Source organism: Larus michahellis, chromosome 22 (genome assembly GCF_964199755.1).
Source record: "Larus michahellis chromosome 22, bLarMic1.1, whole genome shotgun sequence".
NCBI lineage: Eukaryota > Metazoa > Chordata > Aves > Charadriiformes > Laridae > Larus > Larus michahellis.
The window spans coordinates 3,438,937-3,460,741 of NC_133917.1; the positions used below are offsets into that span (position 1 = coordinate 3,438,937).

At 53.1% G+C, this 21,805-nt stretch overlaps 1 protein-coding gene across 4 annotated transcripts in view; it reads left to right on the top strand.

Moving 5' to 3' along the window:
* Positions 1–21,248, top strand: part of SPATS2 (spermatogenesis associated serine rich 2) — a 31,290-nt gene extending 10,042 nt beyond the window's left edge. For 2 of the 4 annotated variants that reach the window (XM_074565051.1, XM_074565050.1), the window contains 11 exons: positions 6,285–6,364; positions 6,645–6,753; positions 7,696–7,745; positions 8,932–9,190; positions 9,470–9,679; positions 10,838–10,973; positions 16,285–16,343; positions 17,110–17,219; positions 18,664–18,766; positions 19,186–19,391; positions 20,189–21,248. In XM_074565051.1, the coding sequence (XP_074421152.1) occupies positions 6,285–6,364; positions 6,645–6,753; positions 7,696–7,745; positions 8,932–9,190; positions 9,470–9,679; positions 10,838–10,973; positions 16,285–16,343; positions 17,110–17,219; positions 18,664–18,766; positions 19,186–19,391; positions 20,189–20,488 (1,622 nt within the window). In that variant the 3' untranslated portion in view covers positions 20,489–21,248. Of the gene's footprint in view, positions 1–6,284; positions 6,365–6,644; positions 6,754–7,695; positions 7,746–8,931; positions 9,191–9,466; positions 9,680–10,837; positions 10,974–16,284; positions 16,344–17,109; positions 17,220–18,663; positions 18,767–19,185; positions 19,392–20,188 lie in introns of all 4 variants that reach the window. The other 2 variants (XM_074565049.1, XM_074565048.1) reach the window with 1 other exon arrangement.
* Positions 21,249–21,805: the final 557 nt, after the last annotated feature.

Consider the following 21,805-nt stretch of genomic DNA (forward strand, 5'->3'; position numbering starts at 1 on the left):
CAGAGTGCGTGATGGAGAACCTGCGGGGAAGCGCTGGCAGGTATTGGGTTCCGAAAGAAGAGTAAAGGCATCTTGGGCATAAATATTTGACGCGGGGCAGGAACGCGGAGCAGACTTTAATTGCGGGGCTGTGAAACCTGCCCTGCTTTGTTCCGCAGGCTGGGCTCCCCGTGCTGCGGGGCCGTATGGACATAGGGGAAGGTGAGAGTTAAAGCCGCAGACTCCTCTGGCTCTGCCCTGTCCTGTTTGGACTGTGATTGAATTTTCAATTACTGCTTTTCTGCCGCTCTAGAATGTTAATGTAGTCAACCAATATTTTCCAGTCCTCTGTAAAGCAGTGTACCTTGGCCAGGTAAGGAATAACGCCTTCTTCAGTTTCTCTTTCTTTCTGCAAGCAAAACAAAACCCCTTTGCAGCGTAACAAAGGGCTGCTGAGGAGTCTTGAGAGAGGGGGAAGGAGACAGACCTATTTTTAATAATGCAGCCATTCTGAAACCGAATGGGAGGCCCACCTGGTTCTTCTTAGAAGTGCCACCAAGCAGAGGGAACATCTGAGCTGCCCAGAAGGGTATTTTTAAGTCTTGCGAAAATGTATATGCAAAGTTTGGGCACAGAATCCTGTTCTACTCCTGAATATGACTGGCTTTAAATAACTCTTTACTCAAAAGATCTCTGCTGAGGAGAAGACGGCTCCATCTCTAAACCAGGGGCGTAATTGTCCCCATTGCAGACCCGAATGCGTGTGTCCACACGTAGGTCCGTCTGGGTTATACTGGGTGGCTCACTTCAGCTTTAGTGTATTCTGTGAGGGGATGATTTAAAATTTGAAGGAAGGGTAGTCTCAGTGATGCCAGATCTCTAAATAAATACTTCCCCAGAGTCCAGTAGGTTTGTGGGTTGCTGCTCTCTGAAGTGATCCTGGATCCGTAGTGCTTCTGTTTTGCCCCCACCACGAAGCGTGTCCTTCTCCCTCTCATCCTCCTCCCGACTCGATTAATTGATTTGAGCGAAAGCAGCGACCGGGCTCAGGAATGACTGGTGACCCCAGGATACAAAGCAATCACATAAATCTTGTTTCCATCGGCCATCAGCCACGGTTTTAGGCGTGCCACGTTCCTGAATAAAACAGCACTCAGGTTCCTGCTCATCTGGATACATTGAAGAGCCATTTCAGTTGATGGAAAATTGTCCGGCGTGAATTTGGTAAAGGCAAAAGGTCTTTAGTACCAGGCGCTGGGAAGGGGCGGTGTTGAGCAGCAGAGGGGCTGCACACCAGAGCCCCCGAATGAAACAGAAACCCCGAATGTGAGTGAGATTTCCTTTTCAGCTCATACTTTGTCTAACAAGGTGTAGATCAGGCAGAAGATACCGCTCTGCAGAAACCCGGCTGCGCTGGTCAGGGTGGTTCCAAGCTATTTGCTAACTTCTGGTAGGGTCGGCAAAGCGGGAGGTTGCGGAGTTGCTCAGCACGGCAGCCCGTGCTGGGAGTGACGTTGAAAACGCACAGAGGCAAATGTTGAACCTGTGTCCTGTAACCTGAGAAATCGGATCCCGGCTTGCGAGTGAGCTCGGGTGCGGGACGGGGATGCCGGCAGTGTCAGGAATTCATGGGAACTTTGGCTGCATCGCTCTGCTGAGCGTGATGCTCTGCGAATGCGCGGCTTTAATTTAATTTTTCATTTTTTATGTGTAGATGGAAATTTGATGGGAGGGGGAAGATGGTGTCCTGCAGTTTGAATTACCTTAATGGCTCTCTGGCTCGCCGGCCTTAGCTCAAGCCGATTGCCTGGCTCCACTTGTGTGTGTCCAAAAGCAGAAGGTGGCTTAACGCTGCAGCTGTGGCAGAGGCCGGGACGTGTCAGCACAGTCAGCTCGGCTGGAGCGGCCGGTGACACTGTGGGGACACGAGACCTGCGCCCCAAGCACTTGCCCTGGAAGCGGGATGGGAGAGCTGCCTCCCTCCGAGTCCCTGCCTTTGGAACAGAAATACCCAGTTCTAGCAGCGTGACTCTGGGCATATTTTAGTTGATTTGCAAGAGGTTAATTTTTATTCCATATTTAATTTCTTTTTTATTCCGCTCTTCCAAGCCCGTAAATGAATCTGGCGTTAAAGTGGGGATGTGGCTCACGTTGATACAGGGGCTCACTCTTCACTGCCAGCAGCCAGCTGATCGGATGCTTCTGCCATCGGATATCTGGAAGGCTTAGTTTGCTCACCTCAGAACGAATTCTTCAAATTGTGAGTCCATCTCTTGCCCGCGTAGCCTCGTTCTATCTCAAACACAGCAAATTTTTTTGAAATTACATGCCGGTGAACCGATCCTGTACCAAGTTTGGACCGGGGAGGCCACGGCGCGTTCTTTGCCCCTTGGAATCTGAGAAAACACGCGAGAAAATGGCATTTCTTGTTGAGCTGAGACTCTGAAGTGCAGCTGCTGCCTCCGCAGGCCGCCTGTGCTCAGCAGGAATATTGGGAATATCCCAGAGTTGGCCTCGGGGCATGGAAATAGTTTCCACAACAGCTGATGGAGGTACCCGAGCCCCAACTTCGAGTGCGCCCAGGCAGCGAGCAGGGACAAACTTGAGCAAATACAGCAAAACCAGACCCGCTCAAATATCTCGATGTGTTTTGGCTTGGGGCGGTGTGTGGTGGTGCTGTTCTTGCCCTTGGATCATGGAGGGAGTTAGTGTTTCTATGTAGTTTTTCCTGATAGCAATGAAATGTGGTCTGGACAGCAGCAAACCCGGGAATGTTGATTGTAATCCCGCTTTAGTCCTTAATCCTCTCTAATTCACAAGGAGAGAGTTTAGCATCGGTACCTCTGTTGCCCGTTAGTGAGAACTGTTCTCAAAAAGGAAAAATAGCCGTGGGTGCTGATGTAATTTGTAAGGAAAAGCAGGATGCGGGAGGACTGGGAGACGTGGCCCGTGGTGGTTGTTGCCCCGCGCGCGGTGCCCGACCCCTGGGGAGCGGCGCAACCGCCGAAAGCACCCACAGATAGCATCTCTTGTTTAGCACTTTTTCCAGAAATCCCTATTTATTTATTCTTTTAATTCTGTATATATGGGTATTTTGGTGTGACTGCAAGCACAGAGCGATAAAATAATGGTATTCTGCCTTCTTGACTCTGTCCTGGGAAGCTGCATTAATTCCTGTCCAGTCACCTCTGCAGTCCTGGCCACCGCCGCCTCCCGATCCTCGCAACGCAGGGACTGCTGAAGACGCTTGTAATGAGAGCAAATTGGAGATGCTCTGAGCGAGCGGCAAGGTGCCATTTCTTTAAGAGCTTTTTTTTATTTCACATTAGCCCAGGTCTCCCGCGCTATCCCTGGGAGAGCCGGCGCAGTTACCGCTGACCTGAAAAGCCACGGAGTCTATAAATGTTTGACGCTTTAACTGAATCTTGGCTGCAGAGAACTTGAAGCGTATACGCCGTCCGGTCCTCCAAAGCCTGCGAGTGCCCTGGCTGGGGCGGGAGGGTGGATTTAGTGTTTGGAGCAAGATTATGTTTTGGTTTTTTTTTTTTTAGTTTCTTACACTATTTTGCTGTGCAGACTTCCCACGAGCTGGCAGGTGGAGGTGGTGGGGATGAAGTGCTGGATGGGCTCGGAGGAGCTAAATGCATAGGTGTAATCTTGCCATACGCTTCCGTATGCTGTGCTCTGTGCTGATAGCTGGGATAAAGTCTGCGTGGCTGCCGGGCTGGTGCTTTTATTCCTTTTCCGTGTCTCCTCACAAAATGCCGGCCCTGCCGTGGCTCGGAAGCGAGCCGGGACTTGGCTTGTGTTCACCTGGGGGCTTAAGGGGGAAAATATCGGCCCCTGGTTTGACTTCCTCGAGGTGTCAGGTGTGAAATTCTTTTATTTTGTGTGTCCCAGGAAGCAGAGCAGGCGTTTGTTAGGTCTGGGGTTTTAATTCTTGCGCGTGTTTCGTACGGAAAGGACTAACTGGCGGAGTTACGGGAGGAGGAGATGGATGTTTGGTAGGGTGGATTCTTCCTGGCATCATTAGTGTTTCTATTTAAGAGCTCCTGTGTTATTAGTCCAATAAATAGCACCAAAACACAGAAGTAAATGATTTGGGATGAATGATTTCTTGCCACCTCATTTTTCTGGAGGCTGCAGTTATGAACAGGGAAGCAATTAAGGCCGTTGGCAGCGTCTCTGGGGTTTATCACATCAAATCAACAGGGTAGCACGGCATGGTGTGTGTTTTAATGCAAGAGAGATCAGTCCGAGCGTCTGACTGACGCGTCATGTCAGACATGACATGCATAGTCTGAGCCCCGGCTTTGGGAGAGAGCTTTCCTTTCCCACAAGGCTGTTAATTCAAAAAATCCTGAAGTCGCTGGTGGCCGCCAGACTTCTGTCCACGCGGGCGCGAGCATTTTAAATTCTGTCCCTTCTTGCAGATACCCACTGTCACAAGAGGCCTGAGCGCCAGCAGCCCTTTTAATGATGCTTGGGAGCGCTCAAGGGCAATATCAAATGTATACGGTGTAGTCTCCGTCGCATAATTTTTGCATGATAAAACATTTTAACACCAGGAGGACTCGGGCTGGGGTGAAGCGGCTGGAAGCTGGAGAAGCAGCTGGGAGCGAGAGTCCCCCGTAAGACCAAGTGCAAACGGGAATGTGGGAAAGGGATGGGATTGAGTAGCTGAATATGTGCACGGGGGAGCTGAACTTCATCTTTCCTGGCACCTGGGCCCTCGGTGGCTGCTCGGCGATGAAGATTCTGAAAAAAGATTGCTAATTCTCACTCGGTGATGAGAGGCTGAAAGCCATTTACAAGATTAAGGACTAGAAAGTTGGTAACTTGAACTTCTGTGAGCTTGGGAAACTTGAGAAAATCTTGCTCATGGGGCTGAAACGGGTAAGGACGGCGCGAGGAAGAATTTAACCGTTCATCTGTAGCCTTAATAAGAGGCTGACCTTTCCATCATGTTCACAATTCTGTCACTGTATTTGGAGGCATCTCGGTTTAAATGCTACATCAATGTCTGGGAACCGCAGAAGTCAATGGTGTGTCTCGGCATCGCGTACGAGTTATTTAGAGGAGGTGAGGGAAAGAACATGAATCAGCAGCTGGGAATATCAGCTGAGCTAAAGCAGAAAGGGCAGTGACCGAGCGAGCGTCTCCGCAGAGCACCCTGGCCTGCTGGCAGTGTCCCTTCCCCAGGCGGTCCCCAAAGCCACCTCAGAAGCTCCGCAGAAGAACCGCTGTCACGGGCTGCCCCGGCGTCACGAGGCATCGAGGCAAACGCAAGCAAATGCCCTCCTAGATCTGCCTGGGCTTTTGTGGGTGCCTGGAAAGGGGCTGGTGATGCAGAAATAGGAGTGTTTAAAAACCCCTGGGGTCCTGCCGTCAGCCCCTGCCCAGGGACACGTGTTCTTCCTGAGACCTAACGTGGCTAAAATACCGATTTGAAGTATGTTCTGTCATAGTAAAACACGTCTATGAACAGCTTTATCCCTTTTCCTTAGCAAACCTGAAATTTAGCCTGCTCAGACCTTTGGCAGGCAAATCGAGCGTGAATTTGTGATGCCAGGCGCTCGTAAGGATCTCTCGGTGAGACGGTAGGGCCTGCAGATTTATGTGACCTTTGCTCGCTGGCAGGGAACGAACCTGTTGGTGATGGCTGTCTCAATTATGGGTCTCTTTTGGAACATAGAAGCATTACCTTGGAGATCGTAGCTGGCAGGGAACACAAGCTGCTGGATCTTCAAACCCATTTATCAGTCTGCTTGCCATTTGTATCTCCAGGTGGAGGAAATTGTTAACCACACTGCTCGAAGGCTCTAGCGCTTTTCTTAACTCTTTATTGCTGGGCTCGGTAAAAGATGAATGCGGAAATGAAGGAGCGGTGCTGGGCCGGGCTGCTTCAGCGATCTCTTCCGCACCAGCCCTGGAGGGGCTTGGGGGTTTGGGGCTTGTGGTTTTGAGTCGTGGCTGGTTAAATGGACTCAGAGCTGAGGAGTGAATTGACTTCTTGAGTTCGGGGAGGGGAGGCACTGGCAAACCAGACTCAGCTGGGGTTACCTGGCTAAGCAGAATCTGGCCCTTAAGCAAGCCTGGGATATCACCTGGTTTATTCGCAGCAGCTACTATCCCTCTGCCAACTGTATGGCGGAATTAGCCAGCGAGCGCCGTACGCCTGTAGGATTTCAATTTTCTCCTTGGCAAAGTAGCAGCTCAGAGCTGACCTCGTGCTTCGTACCTTTCTAAATGTCTCCCGGTGCCTGTTGTTCAGAAGAGAGTTTCCCTCTCCTTTGTCTTCACAGATCCGTCTGGGTTCATTTTTGATGTGCAGTCCAACACTGTGATGGCCCAAGGAGGAACCTTTGAAAACATGAAGGAAAAGGTAAATGTGTCTTCCGAGACTTTAACTCGCCACGTGCCGGGGAAGAGCTCGTGAGCGCTGTATCTTCATCTCCTCTCGGAGATGAAATATGTTTCTGTCCGGGAGCTAACTGCAGCTCTGTCAAAAGAAAATTTTATTCAGGCTAAATCGTCCTGGCGCATTAAAGTTTTATAAGGAAGTCATTGGTGATAGTTTTTAGCCTCCTGGCAGAAGGCTTGGCGTGGGCTGCGTGTGGGATAAAGCAAATGGTTTACACGTTCCTGTGTTTTCTTCCCTCCAGATCAGCGCGGTGCGTGCAATCGTCCCCAACAGGAGCAACAATGAGATCGTCCTCGTGCTGCAGCATTTTGACAATTGCGTGGACAAAACAGTGCAAGCCTTTATGGAAGGTAACCACGGCTGGTTCCTCGGTGGGGTTTGTGGCTTCGTAACCCCTACGGACTGTGTTTATGGACCCGCTTGAGAAGCAGCGATAGCCTTTGTGCAGAAAGGGCTGCGTGCAGTGAGTACAGCCAGGCAGCAGGAGCTCCCGCAGCTTCTCAGCATGTCCAAGCACAGGCTCGACCCATACAAACAACCAAGGGATGAGTCTCTTCCCAAGTTTTAGTTGGTGTTTGTTCAACGAGGGGTCAAGGCAGAGATAAGCGTTTGATAGCTCTATAGATAAAGAAGGTTTGATGCTTGATTACAGAAACTCTTGTTCACGTGTACAAAATGGGAATGTCTCAGCTTTGATAGTTGCAGTTTGTACTTTGAGACCCGGCTCGCAGATCTCCTCTCGGGTCTGGCACGCTGCGTTAGATGGATTTTCTGACCTTGGAAAACAGGCTGGTGGTGGTGACAGTGCCTGTCGCTTTGCAGCTCTTCTTTCCGAGCTGGCCATCGCTGACAGCCGCGTTTTGCCTCTGGCCTGCGGAAGGTATGACAGCCAGACTGCGGCCATCCTGACACGGTCAGTGGCTCTGGGGAGAGAAGGCTGGCAGACACCTGACCTGAACGCAACCTCCCAGCTCAGAATGTGCTCCAGCAGGTTCCAAGCACCCAAACCTTTAGTATGACAGAGCCGGAGAGAAAGTTATTGTTTTTTCATATTATTATTTTTTTTTCTTTTTCCCCCCTGGAAAGAGCTGTGTTGTCAGGGAGTAGTCCTGTTCAGCCGTGTGTTCCCAAAGCAAAAATGAAACCGATCCTTTTATTACATCAATTAAGAGATTTGAGACTCAGCTGCAGGAAGCGTTTCAGCTGGCTCCAGTCTGGAGGCGCTTCCGCGTGACTGGGAAGGGACTGGAGTGGGTGCCTCCTCCGCCGCTCATCCCTGCCTTTCGTTTCAGGCAATGCCAGTGAAGTACTGAAAGAATGGACTGTAACAGGCAAAAAAAAGGTAATGCTTTAAATATACTTTGCCAAGGCATTTATCTCTCTATTTTTGAGGATTTAGACTACGGAGAGCAGTATGCATTCCTCGTGATTTAGATGGGAAAGGAAACCAAAGAGCAGAGGTGTGTCTGGATGTTAGCAGAACTGATGCACGGAGATAATCACCAGGCTATCGTGTGCCTCGCTGTTCGGGGCAATGATTTACATGATAACTTCAGTGCAAGCTGTAAATATCATCTTCTCGGCGCATTTGCATGTAATTCAGTTGTCAGACACACTGTGTCGAATGCAGCATCGAGGGGGGGTGGGGGGGGAAAGGGTTCTAGACTTTCCGTCCTTGCAGTCGCTTTTATTCTGCTGACCCTCTACAGCACCCCTAATCCGCGCACACAGCCCCACACCGAAGTAAATCTTTATCAGGTCCATTTATTTCACCGGAGCTCTGTAATTCACTGTTCAGATAGTCATGCTGTTCCATTTTTCATCGGTAACCTTTGGAGCTGAACAGTTGCATTTAATGCTGAGCTCTGTGGAAATATATTTCTCTGTCACGTAAGCTTTCTCGAGTGTTTGGCCTCGTTCTTTGCTCAGACCTCTGTGAAAGGGTTAAATAAAGGTTTGCAAAGTTTCAGCACTTGATATTATAATATCTAAATCCACCAGGACAAGAATAAAATCATCATTATTCAAAAGGACTCTTTTGAATACGTGAAAAGCACCGGCATGAAATGAAGAGGGGAAAAATGTGACCGAAATAGCCCTGTGGTGGGAAATGAGGGGAGTTTTTTTCCGAGCAAGGTCTAACAGAGCACCCTGGAACCTGCGCCTGGGCAGGGAGCACCCCCAGAAGCCACCCAGCTGGGGGCCGGGGCCCAAAGGCTACGAGCCCTTTGGGTGCTTCCCATCACTTGTGTAGCCCTCGTCCGATAACCGTTGCTCTTGTTGGCACACCGTCGCGGAGGATAATGTATTCGCGCCTCGTTAATGCCACTATATTTGTCCTCATTGTTGAATAAATCCCTCCTCCTGTTAATAGGATCAACAGCCAGGCCGGCTGAAAAAGCATTTAATTCAGCTACTTTCAGCCAGTAAGCATAAGCTTAAATTTCCCTTCAGGAATTAAGCTTAATATATATATATTTTTATTTATTTTTTTTTTCCCGTTTGTGGTGTGGATACCTAATCCCTAGAACAAGAAGAAGAAAACCAAACCGAAACCGCAAGCTGAATCGAGCCCTGGCCTCCCAGACCCCGGTAAATTGGTGTCCACTGAAGAGGAGCAATCGGCAAACTCGGAGAAGGGTGGAATTAACGGTTTCCATGTCAACGGCTGTGCCCACGACACGGAGTCTGTGGACTCGCTCAGCGAAGGTTTGGATGCGCTTTCAATTGATGCCCGAGAGCTGGAGGATTGCGAGGCCGCTGCCCCAGACATGCCTGAGAGAACAGGTTAGTCTTCGAAAGCCGCGCAGGAGATGGGCACCCGGTGTTTGAAACGCAGAGGAGCTGCCTCCTGCTTTTTTTTTTTTTTTTTTCGTGTTCTGGCTGGGTTTTGGGTCAGCTTTAAATACTGGTTTGTTTGGACGGCTCTTCAGGGAAGAGCGGCTTGCCTTGTATTTCTGATTTCTTTTTTTTATTTTTTTTTTTGCTTGTTGTGGTAAAGAGGCGCTCAGTGTTCTGCCGTCCGCTTCGTGTTCCCCTTTAAACGAGTGTGCTTTTCTACAGCAGTGCCTGAACTAGCGAACGGAATAGCAGACTTTGACACAAAATCGCTCATCCTGCATCCTTCCCAGAGCCCTTCGTCTCTCAGACAGCGGCCTGAGCAGAGGAGCGCCAGCAGGTCTCTGTCCAGATCGACAGCTGGCAACGCAGCTCCGGCCTCTCTGTCCGCACCGCGGCTGGAAGATGTTCCCGTTTCACCTGCAAACAAGAAGCTGGGTAAGGCCCTGAGGGTCTGCGCCCTCGCCCGGCTCCGAGCCGTTGCTGCTGGCCAAATTCTCACTGCCTCTTCTGCCGTGTCACTGACAGACGCGGTGGTGAGGCACGCCGGACTTTGATTTTAATGCGAGCTAACACGCTTCTTATTATCTGGCCAGTAACTTGCACTCCGCTCCTCCTCTTCCCTGCGCGCAGCAGGGATCTTGACAGCAGTTTAGATGTAGTGCCCGGAGCAGCGAACCCGCCTGTGTGAGAGAAGCAGGGGAGGAAGGAAGCAGCCGGTCTCGCCGCATACGTTTAGCCCGTTCTTCCTTGTGCTCCCTCACAGAGCCTTTGGGTTGTTTCTCATCTTTTGTGTGAATTTGTCAAAAGGCCAGAAGTTCGGCCCAGCCCCTGTTACAAGAAGTGACAGGCTCCTTCTATGGGATTTATTATTATTTTTTTTTTTGCTCCCCCCTCTTTTGTGTGCTCTCTCCACAGCTGAGCTCTGTGGGGATAACAAGTGGGGACAGGAGGGACCTCGGAGCCCCCGGTTCTGCTTAGCTCAGGGAGATGAGGCGGCGGTCGTTCGCCTCCTTGCTGCGTGGGAAAGCTGTAACGAGCAGTTGTTAATGGAGCTTGGCAGGGGGGCAACTGGTGGTGTATCCCGCTGGCGAGCTGAGAGACGGGGACCAGCCAGTCCTTGCAGCTCCTGGTTTGAGGAAATGGCCTTAATTTTAGTTTCCGAGATAATTCCCTTCCCCGGGCAGTCATTCCATACCGTTTAGCGATACGGTGTGTTGGTTTTCAGCGTAGACTCCGTTTCACTCGTCTCCAGTCCCTCGCACAAAAGCAACGCAGAGGCGCGTTTGATTTCTCTCGTGACATTAAAAATGTGGGGGGGACATCCCTGCCCATGGAAGGAGATTCTACAAGCCCTGGGAAAACTTCTCCCCAGAATAAGAAAATCCATCTCAAACTGTCCCTGCTGAACCTGGTGCCTTTGTAATGGGGAAGGGAAAGAAAAATTTAAAACCGAGCAGTGAATAGTTTTTTGGTTTTGTTTTTGTTTTTTTTTTTTTTAAATAAGAGGGAAAGCCATCTTTAGATTTCTCCCTGCTGGGAGGATTTAGCGGTCTGATTGACGTGACTGTTTGGGTTCGCTCTGTCTCTTGGTAGGTTCTAATATTGAAAAATCAGTGAAGGATCTCCAGCGCTGCACCGTTTCACTGGCTCGGTACCGCGTTGTGGTGAAGGAGGAAATGGATGCTTCCATTAAGAAGATGAAGCAGGTCTTTGCTGAGCTGCAGAGTAGGTAAGTTAAATGTAGGGACGGATCCAGGTGCTAAGGATTAAAACCAATACGTTTGGAATAAGACTTCGGCTTTCCGGTAGGGTTAACGACTTGCTCGTGTTTGCCGTACCGCCCCGGCTCTGTTCTTCAGCCTCTGGGGAGGTCAGTGTGGCATTAAGAATAACCCGGAGGCTAAAGGCCCGTGCTCTGTGGGTTTTTGAAGCCTTTGGGGGGGGGGGGGGGGGGCGTTTGCAGGGCCTGTGTTCCAGCTGTCGGCCCACGCGTGCGGTGGGATGTTCATACGCTGCTCTGGGCTGTCCATCAGGGTCTTTGACAAACTGTGGCTGCCCAAGACCATCGGAAAGTCATTTTAGACTCAGGTAATACGAGGAACTCGCCAGATAACGTACTCTTGAGTTACAAATACAAATGTCAGCTGTGCTGGAAGGAGAACTGGTGGGAGCTCAGGGCGCAGTACGACGTGTCTTTTAGAAACAAACATTCGTATTTGAAATCTTCAAATTATGGCCGAATATAACATAGAAGAGAGGGACCCTTTTGAAGGTACAAGTACACATCAAAGATCATCCCGTGCAGCGTTGCTTCCCCTGTTTTAAGCCAAACTTTTAGTAGTGTGCGTGATGTTCCCTACGGGTGTCATCGAGTCTCTTTTTTAATGAACATCTTTATTGGTTTGGATAAGTGCTTTAAGATTATATTCCGAAAGGCCTAACATCAGATACGCTCGCTGTCTTGGCTGATTGACTCTATTTCTGAGGAAATTGTTCTTCCTGGTTGTACAAACACGATTGCTTTTGGTAAAGAAATATTCATAAGAAACTGCACAGAGAGTTCTCCTTGCCTGAAGTGAGTAACGTTTGACAAGTAACTAAAATGCCGCTCTCGCATTGAGGGATTAAAGTAGATATTTGGCAGACTTGCAAATCTGTGTCAAAAGCTGTCTGTGCCTGAAAACTGGATGTGGCCTCAAAGGCGAGAGTAGTCGGGGGTGATGCAGAGAGCTCTTTTCTGAAGCCTTTTAGCCAATTCGGCGGCTCGGTGTGGGCTTTTTCTTGTGCCCGTACTTGCCTTGAACTTTGCCCACAGGAACTGCTCTCCTGCACTAAATGGAATGCTGTCCCGTACTTAAATTCAGCGCGTGCTAAAAATACTGACAAAAATGTTCATAGGTGACTTTTAAACTTACCTGAGGACAGGAGACCAAAGGAGGGCTGGGGTTACAGGTGTCCGTGGGCCCCGACCTGCCTTTTGGTGCTGAGCTGTGGGGACGTGGAGCTCCCAGCACCTCCCATCCTTTGGAAAATCTGCAACGCGGCGGGATTTACCTTGTCCGTAAGAGATTTGTAGCCCTAACTCAAGTTTGGTTTTGTGAATATTATTTCTTACTTTGTTAGTGGCTTTGTCTACTGAGTCAATACTGATACCGATTTGATATTATCACCGCATACAGCGGGGTTTTGTCCTTAGTTTTATTTGTCTGCCTCTATACGGTTACGACATCTGTAAGGACTCTCTCCCCGGTATGGAAAATGTCATTCTTTTGGCTAATGTGTCTGGTTCCGTATAAGTAATTCCTCACCCTTTGACTTACGTTATCATCTATAAAACACTTGCGTCATGTTGGGAAAGGTTAAAGACTCAAGTCCAGCCCAGCAGCGTCGCTGCGATAAGCCGAGCCGGCAGTGGGTGAAGCAGGACACGCGGTTCCGTCAGCGGGGAGGCGAGTGCCTGCCTGGAATGCGGCCACCGGGAACCTCCTTCGACAAACGCCGAGCCAAAGAGCTGCCCAGCAGGATGCCGGGGCCGCGCAGTCGATGCGCGGTGACTCTGCAGAAAGACATTCACTTTCCTTTTCCCCAAAGTGATGCAATTGCCGGTGACCTGAAGTGTAAATTGCACCTTTACGTTTTTTTTTTTTTATTGGGTTGCGTTTTTTGTTTCCCAACTCCCTGCATGACCCAGAGAACAATTAGTGTCTTTTTAAACGCTACGGCACAAGGTGGGATCCGATGGTTAAACCCTCTTGCTGAATTGCCTCTCTGGCTGGCTTTCTACCAAAACCTGGTTTAAAAGCAGGTTTGTTCGACTGAAATAGGATATTTCAGTAGCAAAGCTGCGACTGGTTTAACTTGTGCCTGTCAGGGCTGCCCTTCGGATGTCCTTTTAACCAGTGAGGCTTCCTGGAGTTCTTCACCTTCTCTCCCTAGACAAGGTGCTTCTATTAGACCTGTGGTCTGTAGGTAGGTGAGGGCGAAGGAGACCAATGCCGGGGTTGTGCCTGGCAGGTATCTCGGTCTCTGAAATCTGGCCTGTTGGAGTGGCAGACGGGGCTTTGGCTTCCTATTTAGAGAGGATTTGCTCCTCTGGGCTGGAGATGATCAGGTAACCTGAACTAGGGAATCCTGGTAGTCCTTAATTTCTTGAATATTTTGCTATCCACTGACAGGGAAAGTAGCACAGCAGGGGGGAAAAAAGACCCCTGAGCCTTTGTGAGTGGTGTTGCGGATAGGTTCAACTTCATCAACGCGCGCTGCGAGTCAGGGTTCGAGGTTTCTCACTGCGGAGAATCCCCTCTGCATGCCTCGTGGCAGAGCTGCCAGGCGAGCTTCCAGCCACCTTCCATTGCAGCCGGGCTTGGAGATCCTTGTGTTTCAGCCCCAAGGAAAACTGGCCCCGGAACCCTAAGCATGTTTGTGCAAACGGCTCTTGTCTTCTGCGAACGGATGATGTCTTGCAGGCACTGCTCGACCGAGCTGAGAGCGTCTTCTAATGGTTGGGTCACAACTGAGTCTTCAGCATTAATTCGTCTTCAGCAGGCTTATCTGCTCCCCCTTTTTCTTCCTTGTGCACTCCTTCAATATCCTTTCTTAAAGGCCAGTCCTCCTGGCAGGGGCAGATGCGCTCTCCGTGCTGCGTGGGATCCCAGGACAGAACATTGGGAAAGGCAGGCCTCTTTCCCAACGGATCCGGCAGAAGGAAGTGCGTTTGTTTGAGGAGAAGCCGTGCGGGATGGAGGAGCAGTGGGGTCTGATGCGAGTCACTCGTCACGCGAAGCCACTTGACCTCTGTTCCTCAGCCAGCCCAACTGTAAAATTGGGTAAAGGACTCCAGCTGAGCTCTGCTGAGTAAATTAAATTACAGAGAGACGCAAGCTAAGCTCCGTGCCAGCGTGCGTGCGTGTTGCGCCTGCAGCTTGGCGGAAAAAAAAATCCCCAAACCCCCATATAAAGCGGGTGTTGGCTTTGCAGGAGCTGGGTGTGTGTCTGTGTGTTCAGGGAGGAGGCGTTGGGGTAAGGTGTAGCACAACCCAGTTCTGCGGCACGGGCACCAGCTGCAAAGGCTGTTCCTGCACTGGAATTAATCATTAAGGCCATATTCGGCCCCGTATCTCCCGGTGATTCCTGCCGCTGGGGTGGCTCTGGGCAGGAGGCAGTGGGGTATCTCCCTTTCCCTGTCCCTCGGCGTGGCGGAGCCAGGTTGTGCCGCTCTGGAAACAAGGTGAAGTCTTATTAGCGTAGCTTTTGACACCCGTCGTTGTATTTGCGCAGTTGGGCTGAGAGTGCCTGACCTGGATCAGGCCCCTGCTGTGCTACGAGCAGAAACAATTCCTGCCCTGAAAAGGCAGATGGACAGAGCGATAAATCAACAGAAGAAGCCAAATGTCAAAGCTGCTGTTCAGAGGGAATTGTTTAAATTGATCTTGCCTCAGCCCTCCCTGACACGCAGAGGAGCGGGAGCGGCGGTTTGAGTTTGCATTTCAGATGCTCTGTGGCTTCCCTTTCAGATAGTCGCTAAAATAAATATTCTTCCCATTTTCAAGCAAACCTTTCTCACTAAAAGAGCGTGTGGTGGGTGTTGAAGGGCTGACCCTGCGCACCGCCGATATCTCCGACTACCGTTTAGTGTCTGTGCTGCGCGTATCGTACAGCGACCACGTGAGAGGAAGACTCTGCTTTTATATTTAGAAAGCAGAAACTGAAATGAACCCGATTAATAGGCTGGGTGGTGAATGCATTCCAGCTGCCGGCAGCAGCTGAGTGAAGGTGAGCTGCGGCGGTGCAGGGCTGAGGACGTCGGAGGCGTTGCTTCCAAGGAAGCACAAAAGAAGCATTTGCAGGGGGGAGGGTATCTGCAAGAGTATGGATTCCTTACGGCGAAGAGCTGTGACCAGTACGTGCCCCAGTCCGGATTGGGAGGACTGGTATTTCCCCTCCTGCTTCCATTGTAACTCGGTGTGCGCATCTCCCAGGACAAGAGCCCTCTTTGCACGGCCTGTGAGCAGCAGTGATGGGAAGGTTCCTGGGTGCTCTGCCTCACCGGAGGGTGCTCAAAAAACCTGAATTTGCTAAATTTGGCCAGGCGGTAGCTGTGCGGTTCTGCTTGCGTAAAAGCTGCCGCCGTGATGCCCCGGGGGAATTGCGGTCTCATGGCAACAGGCACGCTCGAACCTCCTGGTGAGTGGAGACGCTTCGCTGTGACCCACTCAGGTGTTCCCTCCATGGCCAAAGAATCCTCAGACCGTAACAGACTCCCGGATCGTGGACCTGTGTAGCTCCGGGTGACCTGGTGACAGGGCAGGAGGACGTGTCCTCGTACCTGCTGCACCGCGGGGAAGGTTGCCACGCTCTCATGTGGGTCCTGCAGCCCTGTGGGGGTTCAGCGGGGTACACACCTCCTGAGAAGCAGCCCAGAGCACCCGAATCCAGGTTTCTGGGTCGGTGGGCCAATTTGGTAGGTTTAAGTAAGCTAATGAGGGCGTAAGAGCGGAGCATCGCTTCCCAGCGTGGCCCCTGAGGGGCTGCCTCGGATGGGACGGCTGCCCGAATGCCTGGCGCACTGCTCCTGCCATCCTGGATCCTCGCCCTGCCCCGCTGCTCCTGCCTTTTGTATTTTGAGCGACTCTTTCAAACGTTGTGCCCTCGTTTTCTTCGGCGAGGAGAAGTCCAGCCGAGTAGAGCCGTCCCCCACCAGCCCAGCTGCCGCTCCTTTCTCCCCTTGCCAAGGTGGCTCCGACTTTATCAGGGTAAGGTGACCATGTCCCCGGCGGGTTGGGAACGCCGCGTCGTGCTCCGCGCTGTCCCCAGCGCAGCCCGGACACAACTCCGCACCTGCCAGAACAAAGGCCGCGCTGGGTGCGTGGTGCCACGGGCTCCTGCTGCCATCTGCCGGTCTCTCCCCGCTGGCCGGCAAACCCTCCCAACCCTCCTCTTGCAGTAAGATTTCATCGTCCTCTTTGTTTCTTACTAAATCTCCCCTTTTTCTGTTTTTTTTTTTTTTTTTTTTTTTTTTTTATCCCCCCCCCCCCCTCCAGCCTTATGGATCGCGAGGTGGCGTTGCTGGCTGAGATGGACAAAGTGAAAGCAGAAGCAAGTAAGGCTCTTGTCTTTCTACCGAGGGCCCGCCTGAAGAGCTGTAGGTGTTGCTGCGCTCTTCAGGCTCAGCCCCCCAAGATTTCTGTGATTTTTTTACCTCCCGGTCCTGAATATGTGGCTCTGTACCCAGAGAAGCCTTGCCCCGTGGCTTGGGTTAGCCATATATATATATGGCTATATATATATATATATCTCATGACTAGATCGCGTTTGCTGCCTGACACCGTTGATACAAACCATCCCCTTTGAGGTCTAAGCGCCCTCGTTAGAGGATGGGGACATAAACCGCTCTGATTCCTGACAGTCTCGGCATTCCTGGGGAGCTGGGCAGGGATTTCTGGGAGGGGAATCCATGGGGACGCCCGCCCCAGTAGCACCCAGCCCCCCCAGTTCCAATCACTGGAGAACCACGGAATCCCGGGTTGGAAGGGACCCCGAGGATCACCTGCGCCAGCCTTTCACGGCCAAAGCAGGGGATTTGGGGTGGGGGAAGGAAGGAGTTTAGCCTGGGGAGAGCGGTAAAACTTCCACCGAAGCTGCGTGTGGTGCCCCTGGTCGCGTCAGCTCACAGCTCAGGTCCGCTCCGTGTCTGGATGGAAATGGGGCGGCGGGGGCTGCTGTGCAGCTGGCACGGAGCGCTGGGGGGAGGACGGGATGCGGGGAACCTGCTGTTTACCAATAAGGGGCTGTGTGCCGGGGCTGGGGCGGTTTAACTCCGCGGCGGGAGGGTTGGTTGGGAGCCTGAGCCGTGGTCTGTTTTGCAGTGGAAATTCTGGTCAGCCGCCAGAAGAAGGCAGAAGCCCTGAAGAAGATGACCGATGTGGCCGTGCGGATGTCGGAGGAGCAGCTGGTGGAGCTCAGAGCCGACATAAAGGTGAGCTCTTTGCTCCCTCTACTCCAGCCGGGTCCTAATCCCACCCAAGTGTGGTGTGGCAGGAATTCTGCAGCTGCCACCTAGTCCGTGGTAGGAATTGTGGGGGTGCCAGCTCAACAGGGCCCTCTCAGGTGGCAGCTCAGAGAAGAGGAGTCACCAATCCGCTGGGTAAATAAGCGGTTTATTTACCAAACACGCAGAGCCGCTGGAGCTGGTGCCTCCGAGGAGGGACCCCAACCTCAGATCGCCCCAGTTATACCGTCCCAGCACCCCATCCCCGAGTGCAATCCCTTGATTGTGGTCGGTCTCGATTTCTTACTGGTTTTCTTGGTCGCCGGGCTGCCTGCCTTCTGAAGTTACCTCATTCTCTCGGAATTGTTTCTCTGGTCCTTATCCTCGCCATTACGCTTGAACGTGCCGGATTCAGCGAGTTCTGTGTTTGCAGCATTGGTTTTATCAGAAAGTTTACTCTCGGTCAGCTCTTGCAGCCTGAGGCTTCAACTACTTCAGCTTCTAGCGCTAAGCAAGGCCGTTAATCCTGACCGTTCTCAACAGTGGCACACTTTTGTGTAGTTTTCTGGGTGTCTGACACTTCTGAATGCAATTTTGTGTCCTGTGCGAGTCTTTTCCTTGTGTCTGTCGTTCCTCAATCCACCGCCAGCGCTCTGCATGCCGCTGCGGACAGCGGGGTACGGGGCACCTGAATCGAAATATTACAAATACTCGGTTTGTAAAATACTGACGGCGGCCAACAACCCATCAGCTGGGCGTTAACCCCGGCACGCCCAGCCCTTGTGAGCGGGCAGAGAGCGGGGAAGGCGGCAGGGCCACGGCTTTGTGCTCCGAGCGGTTGTGAAAACCACCCGCTGGCGTGGGCTGACCTCTGCCTTTTCCCCCCCACCCCCGAAACGGGGAGACCTTCCCGGCTGCGCCCCGGCCGCTTTTATATCCCTAAAACGTTTCTGCTCTCCAGCTCCCCGGCTCCTGCCACAAGAGGTCAGTGCGAAGTTGCATCAATTAAATCCCAGTTTAATAATTAAAAGTGCTCCCCCTGCAGCAGGATGAATGCAGCTGAGAAACCTGTTGCCCCCGAGAGTGTCCAGAGAGCAGGGGGGGCTGGTTCCCCAGAGCAGGGCCAGGGAGAGCGGAGCTGCTTCGGGACGAGTGAATCCGTGGCTCGGCTGCTGGAGCCGGGGGAAGGCTCCTTTGTGCATGGGTGGAAATCCACCGGGGGGCGGGGGGGGTGGGAAAAAAAGTGGTTTTCTATTTCCCTAAGTCATAGCCATCTGCCTTCTCACCAAGGTGGCTTTTTTTTCAAGCAGCCCCCACCTCAGGTACCTGTTCCTGGGCCAAACCGGGAGGTTTTCACCTCCGTTTTCTGTTCCCGTGCACAGACTGAATTAACCTTGTTAACTGCATTAAAAATTTTGCCTTTTCTGTGAAGCACTTTGTGAGCGAGCGGAAGTACGACGAGGACCTGGGCAGGGTGGCACGCTTCACCTGTGACCTCGACGCGCTGAAGAAGAGCATCGCCTCCTTCGGCCAAGGTGAGCTGGAGGGGAGTCGAGGAGGAGCCATCGGTCACCTTTTGCTGGCCCTGCCATCGCCAAAACCCTTCACGTGTCCCCAAAACTGGGAGTGTTCTGGTCAGGGGGTTTTGTTCCCTCTCGGCAGCGGAGAGAGGAGCCAGCCCTCCCCTTGTTGCTGCTGCAGACGCTTCTCCCTTGGCAAGGGGGGGCTCTGTGCCCTTTCCCTTCGCTGTCGAGCGCTGGCCCCAGTTTGCCATGCCGTTGCTACCGTTCACACAACCAAAAAAAAGCCCGAAAAACGTCCATTGTCCTTTCGAGCCTTTGGCTGCAGCCGGGAGCCCCCAGCAGTGCTGGAGCTGGCCGGGTCTGGAGGCCGGATGGCTAATGGTGTGGGTCCCGTCTGCAGAATGCACATTTTTGGGGTATTTCTCTTCCAGTTTCCCATCCAAAGAACAGCTACTCCACCCGCTCGCGCTGCAGCTCCGTCACCGCCGTGTCCCTGAGCGAGACCTCTGCTCCCCCCGCCCCCGCCTGTGCCTCTGCCTCTGCCGCCAACCTCACCACGGCCAGCAAGAAGCCCTCGTCCCCAGCGGATGCAGCCGTGGGGAATGTAGGTGGCCGCCCTTCCCAGCCTTCCCGAGAGGTAATTGCACCCCAGCACGGCACCGGCACCGCATGGTGCTGCGGGGAGTTTGTTCCACGTTTGTGGCTTCTCTCCCCGTTCCTGGGCTGGGTCAGGACTCGCACAGGGCTGAGCAGCAGCGGCGTCATAGAACCATAGGATGGTTTGGGTTGGGAGGGACCTTAAAGCCCACCCAGGGCCACCCCCTGCCCTGGGCAGGGACACCTCCCGCCAGCCCAGGTTGCTCCAAGCCCCGTCCAGCCTGGCCTTGAACCCCTCCAGGGATGGGGCAGCCCCAGCTTCTCTGGGCAACCTGGGCCAGGGGCTCACCCCCCTCACAGCCAAGAATTTCTTCCCCAGATCTCACCTAAATCTCCCTCTTGCAGTGTAAAACCCTTCCCCCTCGTCCCATGGCTCCCCTCCCTGCTCCAGAGTCCCTCCCCAGCTTTCCTGGGGCCCCTTGAGGGACTGGAAGGGGCTGGAAGGTCTCCGCGGAGCCTCCTCTTCTCCAGGCTGAACCCCCCCAGCTCTCTCAGCCTGTCCCCACAGCAGAGGGGCTCCAGCCCTCCCAGCATCTCCGGGGCCTCCTCTGGCCCCGCTCCAACAGCTCCGTGTCCTTCTGCTGTTGGTGCCCCAGTGTTGGGTCTAGCCGCGGAGCGCAGCCTGTCCTCAATGGTTCTGCTTCAGAGCGGACTTTGGAGGTTTTGCTGTTCCATTTCCCCCCTACCAGGACCAAGAGGTTGGGGTGTGCGGGGATGCAGCCCCAAGAGCTAGCAGCTCTCCAGCCCCCCTCACTCGCCCACCCTCTTCTGTTCCAGGCTTCCCAGGGGAACAGGAGACCGGGAGCGGGGCCCAGGTCCCAGGGCCAGCGCCACATCGGCCCCCCGGCCCCCGGCCGCTCCAACAACGGCAACCGACAGCGGAACGGGCCGGGCCAGGCCCATGGCAGGCGACAAACCCCCCCTCCAGCAGCCTCCGCCGGCAACCCCGGCCAGACGCAGCCCCCGGGCACTGGGGGGGCCTCAGCGCGGCACGGCCCCCCCTCCACCGGCACAGAGACCAAGGGGCTCCCGCAGCGGAAGCCCCGGAGCAGCCGTCAGGAGGGAGCCAACTCCTGAGAGCCCCGGGCTCTGCCGCCAGCCCCGCGGCGCAACCAGACTGGAGGAAGCTCCTAGCTAGGATACTAACGAAGGAAAGTTTACACTTCTCTTGTTATTTTTCTTTTTTTTTTTTTGTGCCATTTTTTTTTTTTTCTTTCTTTCTTTCCTTCCTTCCCCCCCCCCCCCGCCCCACCTCCTCATCTGCTTTGTGTTCTCAGCCTGCGCTGCGCCCTCCGCGCGGGTCCGGGCCCCCCCGCCCCTGCCCCGCTCCCCTCTCTCTCCCTTTTCCCCTCCAGAAATCAGCCGCCTTTGCAAAATCGCTGGCCAAAACCCAGCCCCAAAAGTGTCTTTTCTTCTCCCCCCCCCCTACCCCGGCCTCGGAGGAAGGGCCTCCGACAGCCCGTCCCCTCGTGCTGGCAGCGAGGATGATGAGGGCTGGGACACGGGGCCTGGGGAGAGCCGGAGGGGGGGTGTTGGGGGGATGTCCCCTCCCCTGGGGACAGGCAGGAATCTGGACCCCTCCTCTCCGGGGACCTGCGCACTTCGTCCGCACACTTTGCTGTTCTCTGGTTTTCGTGTTGGGGACCTCTTTTTATTTTATTCACTTCCCCGGCTTGCCCTGCCTTCTCCCCACCCCCCACCACTTCTCCAGCCTTTCTTCGTCCCTAAATTAAATTTATAGCAATATCAATTAGCAGAGCTAATCCTAGGTGATACGGGGTGGAGATTGCAACGGTCCTTCTTTAGAGCTGTATGAATAAAGACGATGTTCATGGTGGATGTCGCTGTCTGTGCCTTGCTGCCACCAGCAAATTATAGAATCGCAGGACGGTTTGGGTGAGAATGAACCTTAAAGCTCATCTCCTCCACGCCCCACATCCAGTGGGACGCCTCCCACCAGCCCAGGTTGCTCCAAGCCCCGTCCAACCTGGCCTTGAACCCCTCCAGGGATGGGGCAGCCACAGCTTCTCTGGGCAACCTGGGCCAGGGGCTCACCCCCCTCACAGCCAAGAATTTCTTCCTCACATCTCACCTAAATCTCCCTCTTCCAGTGTAAAACCCTTCCCCCTCGTCCCCTGGATCCCCTCCCTGCTCCAGAGTCCCTCCCCAGCTTTCATAGAATCATTTAGGTTGGAAAAGACCCTTGGGATCATTGAGTCCAACCATCATCTCCACTGTACAACGTTCTCCCTTACACTGTATCCCCTAACACCACATCTAAACGAGTCTTAAACACATCCAGGGATGGCGACTCCACCACCGCCCCGGGCAGCCTATTCCAGTGTCCGACCACTCTTTCTGTGAAGAATTTTTTCCCTAATGTCCAACCTAAAC